Source organism: Scyliorhinus canicula, chromosome 11 (assembly GCF_902713615.1).
Source record: "Scyliorhinus canicula chromosome 11, sScyCan1.1, whole genome shotgun sequence".
Lineage (NCBI taxonomy): Eukaryota > Metazoa > Chordata > Chondrichthyes > Carcharhiniformes > Scyliorhinidae > Scyliorhinus > Scyliorhinus canicula.
This window is the reverse complement of record NC_052156.1, coordinates 103433972-103448186: the sequence shown is the minus strand read 5'-3', so window position 1 is coordinate 103448186 and position 14215 is coordinate 103433972. Positions and strand designations below refer to the sequence as shown.

The following is a 14215-nucleotide window of genomic DNA, read 5'->3' as shown; positions in this document are numbered from 1 at the left end:
GATGTCACACTTGGTCAAATATTGCCTTGATGTCAAGGGCAGTCACTCTCCGCTCTGGGGTTCAGCTGTTTTGTCCATATTTGGACCAAGGCTATAACAGAGACAGGAGGTGAGTGGCCCTAGCGGAACATAATTTGAATGTCAGTGAGCAGTTTATTACTATGTGAATGCCGCTTCACAGCACTGTGACGCCTCCATTATTCCTCTGATGATCGAGTGTAGGCGGAAACTGGTAGGGGTTATTTGTCCTGCTTTTTGCGAACATTATTTAGGAACATAGAAGAGAAAGCCACTGCTTTAATCATACTCAATAGCTGAGCTTCCACGGCCTTCTGGGATAGAGAATTCCAATGGTTCACAGCTCTCTGAGTGAAAAAGAGTCTCATTTCGGTCGTACGTAGCTTCCCTTTTACCTTACTACAGGTCTGTAGCTCCTCGTTTCCTCTCTCCCTCCCTTCTTAACTAGAGTGGTGATATTTTCTACCTTCCAAACTGCAGTAACCATTCCAGAATCTATAGAATTTTGGAAGATGATCACCAGTGCATCTGTTATTTCCACAGCTACCTCTTTCAACATTCTGGGATGGAGAATATCAGGTCCAGGGGATTTATCAACCTCCAGTCTCATTAATTTCTCCAACACCACCTAATTTCTTTCAATGTCTCATTCTCCCCAGAAATCACAAGTGCCTTGGATTTATAAATTTGGGAGATTTTTGTATTTTCCTCAATGAAGACAGACACAAAGTAATAATTTAGCTTCTCTGCCATTTCGCCATTCCCCATTATAAATTCTCTAGACTCTGCCTATAATGGACCCAATTTGTCTCAGCCAAACATTCCCTTTTTACATACTGAGGGAAAGATAAATGAAGAATGGCAGCTTGTGTTGTAGCTTAATATATCTGGCAGCTAGCTCAAAACCTGGAATAGAATCCACTCAAAAACAGGTTACTAATCTCACTAAGTACCAGTACTGTACTTAAAAAAGCCAGTACCATTTTTAATGCTGATTTCTGCTTCCTTAATAATCTGGTTTCTCCCCAAGGGAAGAGGTCAGTCTTGAGAAACTTCCTCAATCAATGGTACTTATCCTCTTGTTGACCCCAGGATTTGTCTTTGGGTGCATTTTGTGGCCTTAATAGTACAGAATGAAGCATGGAGAGTATGCACTCAACAACTTGCAAAATCCTTGGTATAGAACATTGTTCTGGAAGGAAGCGAGAGCTTGACCCTCGATGAGATTGATGAGAAGAGGATTTCAGTTTTTGAAACGTTGCTCTGATGAAGAGTCCTTAGAATCAGCTGGACAGAGTGAAGAACCAATGACGTTGTCAGAGGAAAATTGAAGTCACAGATCTTATGAACTTTTTGCTGAAGTTCAGAAGTGGAAATTGAAAATGTGAATCACTGGAAAAGGTGGAATGAGGATGTGGTGGTGGCGACAATAGAAAGCAGGACAAAGGGAGAACAGGCCCGGTTGGAGAAAGACTGGATGGGTGGCAAGGGGCACGCAGAACTACAGTGAACAGGGGCAGCACGGTGGCCTAGTGGTTAGCACAACCGCCTCACGGCGCTGAGGTCCCAGGTTCGATCCCGGCTCTGGGTCACTGTCCGTGTGGAGTTTGCACATTCTCCCCGTGTCTGCGTGGGTTTCGCCCCCACAACCCAAAAATGTGCAGAGTAGGTGGATTGGCCACACTATATTGCCCCTTAATTGAAAAAATAAAATAAAATAACGTACACGGACAGTGACCCGAGGCCAAGATTGAGCCCGGGTCCTCGGCGCTGTGAAGCAGCAGTGCGAACCACTGCGCCATCGTGCTGCCCCTCCTCTGCTCTTCTAAAAGTACATTTTTTTCCCTGGAAGACTTTAAAATTAGGAAGAAATTTAAATTAGTTCATGTTAGTAAATTCTTCTATCTTATAGACATCTCAACTGTGAAGCAAATCAGAAATTGCTACAACACAGAAGGAGGCCGTTCACCTTATCATGTCCATGTTGGTTCTCTGCAGGAGCAACTCGGCTAATCGCACCAGGCTACCCTTTTCCTGCAGTCCTGCAAATCTTTTCTCTTCAGGCGCTTATCTAATTTCTTTTAGAAAGCCATGACTGAATCTGTGTTCATGGAATTTCAACTATACAGTTTGTTGCACAAAATTACAGGTTCTACAAAGCACAAAATATACAGAAAATAATTACTGCTTCCAGATGAATTAGCTTTAGTGGATTTAAACATGAAGTACCTACCAAAAAGAACATTCGTGGTTGCATAACCTTCCTGGACAGCTTCATCAAAGTTCCTTCCTTCAAAAAGACCTAGGCAAAGAGACAAGCAACAAAATAATGCTGTCAGTTGCTCTGAATAAAGCAGGCATGATAGATTTTTTTGGAAACATTGTACTTAACTATTTCACAAGTGCAAATCACTTTGCACAGGAATACAATGGAAAGGTCTGGGGCTGAAATGTTCATAGAATCATTACAATGCAGAAGACCCTCCGCAAGAACACCTTACCTAGGGTCAGGCCCCCATCCTATCACCGTAACACAGGAACCCCACCTAAACTTTTGGACACAAAGGGACATTTTTGCATGGCCAATCCACCTAACGTATACATCTTTGAAGTATGGGAGGAAACCCATGCAGACACTGGGAGAAAGTGCAAATTCCGCACAGACGGTCACTTGAGGCCGGAATTAAACCTGGGTCATGACACTGTGAGGCAGCAGTGCTAACCACTGTGCCACAAGAAGTGGAAAATAAAAATAAAGCTTTGTGAGACCACCAGTTAGGCTAGAAGAAAAGAAATGAAAGCTGATCATGAGATTTTTAAAGAAAACATAAATAATCAAAGAGCTTTTAGATTGGCACAAGTTTTCACATTTTATGCATGTTGGTTTCCTGGTCATTTCTCAAAGTAATTGTTTTGAGCTACATATTTTAATCAATGTTTCATACCAAAAATAAAAACAAAACTGAAATAAAGAATCAACAATTTGCGCCATATGTTAGAATTGTTCAATTCAGCTGGATTCAAATGTATTTGGTAAAAGCATACTCCTTATGTTGCATCCACCAAAGTTATCCATCAAAATAAATCATTGATGTACAAGACTATTCTTGCATCAAGTTATAAATTTAGAAGTTGCTTAAATTAAGATTGATCAACTCAGTGACACAGTGACAAAGTTAATTGATGAGGGAAGGGCTGTAGATGTCATATACATGGACTTCAGTAAGGCGTTTTATAAAGTTTCCCATGGCAGGTTGGTGGAAAAAGTGAAGTTGTATGGGGTTCAGGTGTACAAGCTAGATGGATGAAGAACTGGCTGGGCAACAGGAGACAGAGAGTAGTGGTGGAAGGGAGTGTCTCAAAATGGAGAACGGTGACTAGTGGTGTCCCACAGGGATCCGTGATCGGACCACTGTTGTTTGTGATATATATAAATGATCTGGACGAAGGTATAGGTGGTCTGATTAGCAAGTTTGCAGATGATACTAAAATTGGTGGAGTTGCAGATAGCAAGGAGGACTGTCAGAGAATACAACAAAATATAGATAGATTGGAGAGTTGGGCAGAGAAATGGCAGATGGAGTTCAATCCAGGCAAAAGCGAGGTGTTGCATTTTGGAAGATCAAATTCAAGAGCGGACTATACGTTCAATGGAAGAGTCCTGGGGAAAATTGATGTACAGAGAGATCTGGGAGTTCAGGTCCATTGTACCCTGAAGGTGGCAACGCAGGTCAATAGAGTGGTCAAGAAGGCATACAGCATGCTTGCCTTCATAGGACGGGGTATTGAGTCGGCAGGTCATGTTACAGTTGAATAGGACTTTGGTTAGGCCACATTTGGAATACTGCGTGCAGTTCTGGTCGCCACATTACCAGAAGGATGTGGATGCTTTAGAGAGGGTGCAGAGGAGGTTCACCAGGATGTTGCCTGGTATGGAGGGTGCTAGCTATGAAGAAAGGTTGAGTAGATTAGGATTGTTTTCATTGGAAAGACGGAGGTTGAGGGGGGACCTGTTTGAGGTCTACAAAATTATGAGAGGTATGGACAGGGTGGATAGCAACAAGCTTTTTCCAAGAGTGGGGGTGTCAATTACAAGGGATCACGATTTCAAGGTGATTGGGGGAAAGTTTAAGGGAGATGTGCGTGGAAAATTTTTTACGCAGAGGGTGGTGGGTGCCTGGAATGCTTTGCCAGCGGAGGTGGTGGAGGCGGGCATGATAGCATCATTTAAGATGCATCTAGACAGATATATGAACGGGCGGGGAACAGAGGGAAGTAGATCCTTGGAAAATAGGAGACAGGTTTAGATAAAGGATCTGGATCGGCGCAAGCTGGGAGGGCCGAAGGGCCTGTTCCTGTGCTGTAATTTTCTTTGCTCTTTGTTCTTGTTCAGACCTTGAATATTTTCAAGATGGAGGTCTATAGTGTTTTGGAATTAAGGGATAATTTAAAATTTAAAAAATCATTTATGGGATGTGGTTAGGCCGACATTTATTGCCTATTCCTAGTTGCCCTTCAGAGGTGGTGTTGAGTTGCCTATTTGAACTGCTGCAGGCCTTCAGGTGTACGTACACCCACTGTTCTGTTAGGAAGGGAGATGCAGGATTTTGTACCTGTGACGGCGAAGGAACAGTGATATATTTCCAAGTCAGGGTGGTGAATGACTTGGGGCGGAGTCTCCAGGTGGTGGAGTTCCCAGGTATCTGCTGCTCTTATCCTTCTAGATGGTAGTTGCTTAAATTAAGATTGATCAACTCAGTGACACAGTGGTTTTGGAAGGTTTGGAAGGTGCTTTCTAAGGAACCTTGGCAAGTTACTGCAGTGCATCTTGTAGATGGTACACAAGGCTGCCACTGTTCATCGGTGGTGGAGGTTTTGAATGTTTGTGGATGGAGGAACAATCAAGCGGGCTTTGTCCTGGATGGTGTTGACCTTCAAGAGTGCTGTTGGCGCTGCACTCATCGAGGCAAGTGGAGAGTATTCCATTACACTCCTGACTTGTGCATTGTAGACGGTTGACAGGCTTTGGGGAGTCAGGTGGTGAGTTACTTGCCGTAGGATTCCCAGCCATTTACCTGCCCAGGGAGCCCAGCAAACCATGTCCACATGTTCTGGGCATGCCCAGCGCTGGGGGAATTTTGGAAGGGTTTGGCAAGGACGGTATTGAGGGTGGTAGGATCCAGGGTCAATCCAGGCTGGGGACTCGTAATATTTGGGGTTGCAATGGAGCCGGGAGTGCAGGAGGCGAAAGAGGCCAGTTTTCTGGCCTTTGCGTCCCCAGTAGCCCAGCGGAGGATTCTTCTTCAGTGGAAGGATGCGAGGCCCCCAAGCGTAGAGGCCTGGGTCAACAATATGGCGAGGTTTATTAAATTGAAGAGGGTGAAATTTACCCTAAGAGTGCAGGGATTTTTCAGGAGGTGGCAACCATTCCTAGATCTCCTGGCAGAACGGTAGAAAAAGGTCAGCAGCAGCAGCAACCCGGGTGTGGGGGGGGGGTTGTCTCTTTGTTTTTGTTTTGGGTTGCATATCTGTTTTTTGCCAATGACGGGCGTTAATTTATTGTTTCTCTTTTGTATTAACGGCGGGGGGGGGGGGGGGGGGGGGGGGGGGGGGGGGTTCTGGTTTTTTTTTGTTCTTAGAATTTTCTGTTGTTGTTTTCTTTTTTGTGAAAATTTGAATTAAAATTATTTTTTTTTAAAAGTCTGCACGTTCTCCCCGTGTGTGTATGGGTTTCCTCCGGGTGCTCCTGTTTCCTCCCACAGTCCAAAAACGTGCAAGTTAGGTGGATTGCCCATGCTAAATTGCCCTTAGTGACCAAAAAGGTGAGGAGTGGTTATTGGGTTACGGGGATAGGGTGGAAGTGAGGGCTAAGTGGGTTGGTGCAGACTCGATGGGCCGAATGGCCTTCTTCTGCACTGTATGCTCTATGCTCTAGACTGATAGGGGGGTAATTGGCTGCGTTGGATTTGTCTTGTTTCTTGTATACAGGACACAACTGGGCAATGTCAGTGTTGTAGCTGTACTGGAACAGCTTGGCTATGGGTGCGGCATATTCTGGAGCACAAATCTTCAGTACTATTGCTCTTGAGTGCAGCCCGCAACACATTTTGTCGATTGTTGCCCATGCTCAGGGTTGCCACATACTGCTGATTTCTGCCGCCTAATGTTTTCCGATTGGCATGTCTGAACCGATACGCAGGTAAGGCAAGGGCAAATGAAGTGAGGTGTGTGCTGAATGCTCACAACATTGACTGTGAGAGCCATGCGTTCCCTCTGCCTCCAAAATGTAAACATTTCTTTTGTTTTCATCATTTGAAGTTGATGATAGTTCTTTAGTGCCAGTTTAGCTCAGTGGGTTAGACAGCTGGTTTGTAATGCAGAACAAAGCCAGCAGCATGTGTTTAATTCCCGTACCGGCTTGCCTGAACAGGCGCCGGAATGTGGCAATTAGGGACTTTTCACAGTAACTTCATACTTGTGACAATAAAAGCTTATTATTAGTATTATTATTTAAACATATGAACGATTAAGCATTTTCTATTACTAATTTTAAATACTCGGCATAAGTTAAATGCATTTAATCTTTTTCATGGGGTCTGTAAAGGAAAATGGGAAACTATGTCATTTGAACCATGGAAGTCTGGAAAAGCCTGAGATTTTAAAGTAAAGGAAAAAGTCACACGAAGGGTTAACAGCAGGACACGCAGTTTGGAATACAACAAGCCTGAGACAACTCCTATCCTGATAAAGAAACTTTAGTGAATTAAGTTTTGGTAACACATGAAGTGGTACTTACAAGGTAGCAAAGGGTTACAATTATAGTATCTTTACACTTTAATTTACATTTATAGTTTACACATTTTTAGAAGTTAAATCTTTTTAGTAAGCAGTCGACATAGAAGGGTCAGAATTTACGTCCCAATTTAGATAAAGTTAGAATACATGTGTGACATACTGATGCCAGTTGAATGCAGAGGTGAGCTGCTTCACTGAGCACAAGTTATGGTCAAATATTGAGGTTAAAAAGATAACACTTGGTTTGATATCCGAACATTTGCTGACGAAGCAGGAACCAAACTGATTAATTGTCAACCAAATTTATTACCTGTCAAGCAGAACCCGATAGTTCAAAGACTAAATGCAATTAGGGTCTGTAGCTAAAGGTTGCATTAGACAATGAAGCAACCTGCCAGCGAAAGCAAGTTCATGAAGCAACATGCCAGTGAGAGTAAGTTACTTTCAATAAGGTCATTAAGCAACTTGCCAACGAAAGAGAGTTACTTTCAATAAGGTCATGTAATCACTTAGACTGCTAAAAGGACAATATAAACCCTGAAATTCTGACAGTCAGCAGCGTCAGCTCTCATAGCTGCCCTCAGTTACATGGGAAGAACATTTGTAAGCAGAGCACCACAGCGAATCCATCTGAAGACGACCAAGAGTTAAAGAAGAAAGATTGTCAAGGCAGACCTGAAGATCAAACAACTGACCAGGAGGATCCAAAGAAAAGATCTTTTTACCTTTCTGTGAAAACGGTGATTTTATCTTTTAATTTGAAAATAAAACTAATTTAAATTGATAACCTGAAAAAGTGTTTTTTAGAAAGTTTACTTTACTCAACTTAGAAAAGCTAGTCCCGTGATAGAAGCTATTAAGTGGTAAGTATACAGAATCTTCTATGAAGATATGGGTTATACTGGGGGATAACTTGGAACACTAGTTTGACCCGATAACACTCACCTAAGTCTGCATAGGAGTCAGGGAAAGGGAATCCCTGTTCACCATTTAGAATATCTTATTGGCCCTTTTTTGGTACAGGGGGAATTCTAAGAATAGTGGTGGGATTTGTACTTCAGGTCATACTTAATGAACATACCAAATTTCAATCTTGTGTCCCAGAGTTGAAGGGGGACCACTCATACAGCCTACTCACTAGCCTAGGTTGCCCATCACTGGTATACCCTCTTTAGCTCGATTACTTCATCAAAATAGTTAAACATGATTTGTCCATAACAAGTGTGTGCTGGCTTTCTTTAATTCATCCAATTTATTCAGTACTGCCCGAGAGTGTGGTGGCAGCAGGTTCAATCCAGCATTTTAACGGGAATTAGACTGTTATTTGAAAAGGAACAGTGCAAGGTTACGGGAAAAGGAGAATGACACTAATTGAAATGCTTATTAGGAGAGCAGACATGATGGCCAAAGGGTCCGCTTCTATGTTGTGACAATTCTGTGATTCTGTTAAGTGACTTGTTAATTTTTTCCCGGATTATCATTTCTAATAGCCTTGCCAGCACCGAGGTTAAACTGACTGGCCTTTAGCTGGTGGATTTATTCTTATCCTTTTTTAAACAGGCATGTAATATTTGTAATTTTCAGCCCTCTGGTATCACCCTTTTATCTAGAAAAAATTGGAAGATTATGGTCAGTGACTCTACAATTTCCACTGTTACTTCCCTCAGTAACCTCGGATGCCCTACTGATTGATCAACTTTAGGTACAGTCAAGCTTTTTAAACACCTCCACTATCAACTTTTAGTCCCTCCAGTGTCTCAACTACCTCCTCTTTAACTATGACTCAACAGTACTGTCTTCCTTGGTAAAGACAGATGTAATTTGGTGCCTCAGCCATGACCTCTCCCTTCATGTATAAATCCATTTCTTGGTCCTCGATTTTCCCTTTTATTATTTATATGGATTCCCTTTTATGTTGGCTGCCAGTTTCTTCTCATATTCTCTGTGCTGCTCTTATTTTTTTCCTTCAATTCCCACCTAAACTTTGTACATTCATCCTCGGTCTCATTTATATTATCAAGGTGTTATTTGTCATCTGCACTCTGTTCCTGTTTCTTACTTTCAACCTGTTTCATCACACAGAGCTATGATTTGTTTGTCTTTCCCCTTCACCTCCTGGGAATGTACTTAAACGATTTCCTCTTTAAAGTCAGCTCATTAATCAATTACAGTTTTGCCTGCTAATCTTTGATACCAGTTTACCAGAGGCAGGTCCCCTCTTATTGTAAGTGGCCCTCACCCAATTAATTATTTTTAATCTGGATTGCTTTTTGTCCTTTTCTACAGCCAACTTAAACCTCATGATACAACGATCATTGACTCCGATCATTGACTCCTTCGCCTCCTGAAACATGATCCAATTCACCCTCTCATTCCCCGAACCAGAGCCAGCAGTGCCTACTTCCTCATTGAATTGGAAACATACTGATATTGTAAATTCTCCTGAATACAGACTAGAAACTCCTCCCCCATCTGCCTTTTCCACTATGGCTATCCGTTGATATTAGGAGACTCAAAGGCCCATTTCATAACAACTGTATTTTTTTCAGATTTATTCCTCTATATTTTGCCCACAAGTTGGAAACCTACACACAGTAGTGTAATGCTATTGTTTCTTCGCTCTAATTAAATAGATTCTGTCTTTGACCCCCTAAGACATCCTCTCGCCCCAGCACTGTAATATTATCCTGAAATCAATATTGTCACCCCTCATTATTTCTTTCCTTCCCTATCTTTCCTGAACATCATGTATCCAGAAATTATTTAATACCCACTTCTTGACCTTTTGTGAGCCTGGTCTTCATTATTTTTTTATGGGCGGTCTGGTAAAGGGCGATGGGCGGCCTGGTACAGGGCGATGGGCGGCCTGGTACAGGGCGATGGGCGGCTGCTGGGCTGGTGCAGATCCGGGTACCTGGTCTCCGTTATTGCCACATCATACTCCCACGTGCTCACCAACCTTATTTACCACGTTATGCATTCACATAGATGCACTGTAAACCTAATTTAAACTTTATTCCATTCTCTCTTATCAGCCATGATTGAATGGCGAAGCAGACTCGATGGGCGAGTGGCCTAATTCTGCTCCTATGTCTTATGGTCTTATTCTGACCCCACCTAACAATAATTTCTCTGGTAAGAAAAGGGCAAACAAATCCTAGCTCTGTGTCCATATTTCATGGCAGAGCAGACTCAAAGGGAATGACCTACTCCTCCTTTTCTCTGTGTTTCTACAGAATATTTCATTCTGGAGAAGCACTAATCTATTAAAAGCTGTGACTGAGTTGAAATGTAAAACACCATTGTTCCGTGCTTTTATGTTTTACAACCTTACAGATAAGTATAAAATCAGAACTATAGAGCAGATGAATGCGTAACTGAGGAAATGGTGCAGGATGGGGGCCTTGACGTTCCTGGAGCATTGGTACATGTGCAGGCAAGATGTGTTGCACCTGAACAGAACTGGGACCAATGTCCATGCAAGGTTGTTTGATAGTGATATTGGGAGGGTTTAAACTAAATAAGCAGGGGGGGTGACAGCAATGTGGTTACATCAGAGATGTAAAACAAAGTAACCAAGAAATGTTTTGAGTCCAGATGACCCTTTGTCAAAGCTTTGACAAAGGGTCACCTGGACTTGAAATGTTAGCTCTTTTCTCTCCCTACAGATGCTGCCAGACCTACTGAGATTTTCCAGCATTTTCTTTTTGGTTTCTCTCCCCCGCTCCCATATTCCTCAATGCCTTTAGCGCCTGGATATCCATATTCTTAAAGATATTCAGTGACTTATTCTCCACAGCTTTCTGTGGCCTACCCCATATGCCAAACTTTCTATGGCCTACCCCTGTTTCTAGACCCAAATCACATTTGCACATATCAATTTTAAAAAGTTGAGCCAGCATCAATAAAATAAAATTGCCATTCAGATCTTGACTTACAAGATAGACAAATAATTTGCCAACACAATTCTGCATAAAATTAACAAAATATGCTAGAATAGGAATTTAGCTACCAGTATTTAAATGAAATTTATATCCCCTTGTCTGCAGTCAACAGTCTACCAAACAATTCAATTCTCTTTTAAATAAAAGTTTCAGTTGCCAGTCAGCAATAATCACCCTTCCAGGCTGTACAATTTCTTGTTGGCCATTTAGGCTATACTGAATCTGCATCAGCTTCTGGAAGTTATCCTAGAGGCAAGGGAGAAAAAAAACATTAAGATTATAACTAGTCAAAAAAAAACAAGCAAATGCGGCAATGTATCAATATAGTAGCTAGCTAAACTAGTTTACTTACTCCTTGTTTCATTATGTCATTTGCATGGTTTGCTACTTCTACAACAATGGCAAGTGCAGCTGACAATATAAAAATAAAGAGAATTATTTGAATATATTGAAGACAAAATCCAGCATGTTATAGATAGTAAAGATAATTTAGTACCTTGAGTATCTTCATAGTCAGCACAATCTCTAGACAGGTTCTTCACATAATCTGCAATATAAAGATTTTTTAAAAGTATAAGTCAGAGAGCACTTTATATATATATGGAAGAGTGTGAATTTTCTCCCTTGATGCGAGTGGCTTTATTCAGTGGATGAATGAACCATACAGATCAAATCAGATATTTACTGAGTAGGTAAATGTAACCCAAATGGCCCGCTGGGAGTGCCTCGTGCATGGATATTGGATTTTTTTAAAAATGGGTTCAAGCTCAATTGTCTATACTGACTATTAAGGCTTAGCTCTTGGGGCAATCAGGAACGCTGGCATTGACAGTGACATATAGATCCTATGAATGAATTTTAAAATTCTGCAATGTTAATACCGAGGGACCTTGAAGCTGTGAGAAGTGTAAAAGGGAAAGAGATGGGGAAAATGCATTTGCTTGTCACAAAACTTATCTATAAAAGTCTCAACTTTGAAAAAACACTACAAAACATTTAAATAATGTTATACGTTCAACTGATCATCTTAAATTGGTTATAGTGTAGATATTACCAGATTCAGGGTTGTTCAGCCCAATCATGCAATCACATTTAACAGTAGATGTTTTGTTTTGAGCTTTGCAAGTGCAGGCTGATTGAGACAAGTCAATTATATGCAGGTGCTAGATCTGTTCGGCACACTTTCAAGAACTCGCATGTCATCATTGGATGTTGGTTTGTGATGGGATAGCTGAGAACAGAGTTCAAACTCTTGAAATAGCTCTTCCTGTACGATGAGACATAGCAGCACTAATGTTGAAGCCTTATGCTCGCTTCACTTTCAGACGATACATGATCTGACAAATTCATTACATGTTTGGGGGCATTGTTAATCACACTGCTGAAGCATTCGGCTTAAGGCAGTTTATTCTGATCATAAAATTATCATAGAATTTACAGTGCAGAAGGAGGCCATTCGGCCCATCGAGTCTGCACCGGCTCTTGGAAAGAGCACCCTACCCAAGGTCAATACCTTGTTGGCTGTTTAGCTCACCGGGCTAAATCGCTGGCTTTGAACACAGACCAAGCAGGCCAGCAGCACGGTTCAATGCCCCGAACAGGGGCCGGAATGTGGCAACTAGGGGCTTTTCACAGTAACTTCATTGAAGCCTACTCGTGACAATAAGCGATTTTCATTTCATTTTTCATTTTCACCTCCACCCTATCCCCATAACCCAATAACCCCACCCAACATTAAGGGCAATTTTGGACACTAAGGGAAATTTATCATGGCCAATCCACCTAACCTGCACATCTTTGGACTGTGGGAGGAAACCAGAGCACCCGGAGGAAACCCACGCACACACAGGGAGGATGTGGAGACTCCGCACAGACAGTGACCCAAGCCGGAATCGAACCTGGGACCCTGGAACTGTGAAGCAGTTGTGCTATCCACAATGCTACCGTGCTGCCCTCTACAGTTAAAGATGGAAGATGAAAGGATTTGGCAACATGTAAGTCTTCAGCAACATCAGGTTTAAATTTACTCATGCAGCTCCACATAATGGATAATTATTGGTAGCTCTCTGTGGAAATTGGAACCACTGTAGCTCTAAAATAAATTGCATTCAGTGTTTACAAGCCTGTCATTCTTAAGAGTTATTTATTTTAGAATTTTGGGTTAAGATCACACTAACAAAGGAACATAACCCAAGTAATGACCTTCAGGGAAATAATTTGGCCTACCTACACCAACGTGGTTGACTCCTACCTGTTCTCTGAAGTGGCCCAGCAATACATCAGTTAAATCAATTGGTTACAAAGAAAGTTAAAGAAGTAGCACCCCAGCTCACCTCAGGGGAAACCAATGACAGGCAATAAAAGCTAGTCCTGCCACTGATATCTCCATCCAGAGAATGAAGAACCTACAATATTGGTATCTATTGTTAATGATATTGTTAATGACATATAATTTGATTTCAGTTTTAAAAGTTGCATATAAATGTCATAGAGTCCAATGGTTATTCTCACTAATGGAATTACAGTTTTGTAGGCCATAAAATGTTTCATTACTCCAATTATCAAGTATTTTCCAATTAGTGCTCCTGTACACAATACTTGCGATTCACAATATTGAGGCAGCCCAGACTCTAAGAGGCAATCAAGTGGAGGCAAGGCCAGATTCCTCACCAAAAAATAAATGGTGTGCATGAAATATTTACAGTGTCAACCACCTCAGATTGCTCTCATACATTCCTTGTTCCTTAGTTTTACTGCAATGACAGAAATTTGGAAACAGACTGCACAGCTATTTGTTTAACCAAAGACTGTGAATTGCAAAAGTGAGACTGAACAGCTGAAAAGGCAGAAGACAGAAGATACTGGGAACACTGAAACCATTGCCGTCAGGCTACCCCCGTTACCACAAACTCAGCTCACTTTGCTTGTTCAATTCTGGTCTCTTGCATCTTCCTGATTTTAACTGTTCCACCATTGGCAGCTGTGCCTTCAGCCTGGCCTTAACCTGTGGAATTATCTTTCAAAACCTCTGTATCCCTCTACCTCTCTTACCATCTTCTCTAAACTGACTGCAGCCCTCTCCCTGACAATCCTCTGAGGCTGACCCAGAGCTTAGAGCTGTATTTAACTCCAAGATGGGCTTCTGACCACATATCCTTTGCACCACAGACTGTTACTCCCACCTCCAACTCCCTTCCTGCATTAGCTTGCCGGTTGCTGAACCCCTCATCCATACCGTTTGTTAAGCTTTAGATTTGACTATTCCCATGCACTCTGGCTGGCCTCTCAAACTTGCACTCTCTACTAACTGATGTCTATCCAAAAATGAACTGCCCGTTTCTTAACTTCACTCACTCAGCACCCTTGCACTTTGCCTTGATTTTAAATTCTCATACTTTTTTCATGTGGCTCTTGTCAAATTTTGTCTGAAAACCCACGTGAAACATCTTGGGACCGTT

The 14215-nt window shown here is 41.9% G+C and overlaps 1 protein-coding gene across 5 annotated transcripts in view; it reads right to left on the bottom strand.

The window, feature by feature from the left end:
* The window catches only part of fgd6 (FYVE, RhoGEF and PH domain containing 6), a 243997-nt gene that overhangs the window by 122899 nt on the left and 106883 nt on the right, over positions 1-14215 (bottom strand). For all 5 annotated transcript variants that reach the window (XM_038810925.1, XM_038810924.1, XM_038810928.1 and 2 more), the window contains 4 exons: positions 11254-11304; positions 11110-11168; positions 10932-11003; positions 2252-2320 (listed from right to left, as the gene is read on the bottom strand). In XM_038810925.1, coding sequence (XP_038666853.1) covers positions 2252-2320; positions 10932-11003; positions 11110-11168; positions 11254-11304 — 251 coding nt within the window. The remainder of the gene's footprint in view (positions 1-2251; positions 2321-10931; positions 11004-11109; positions 11169-11253; positions 11305-14215) is intronic.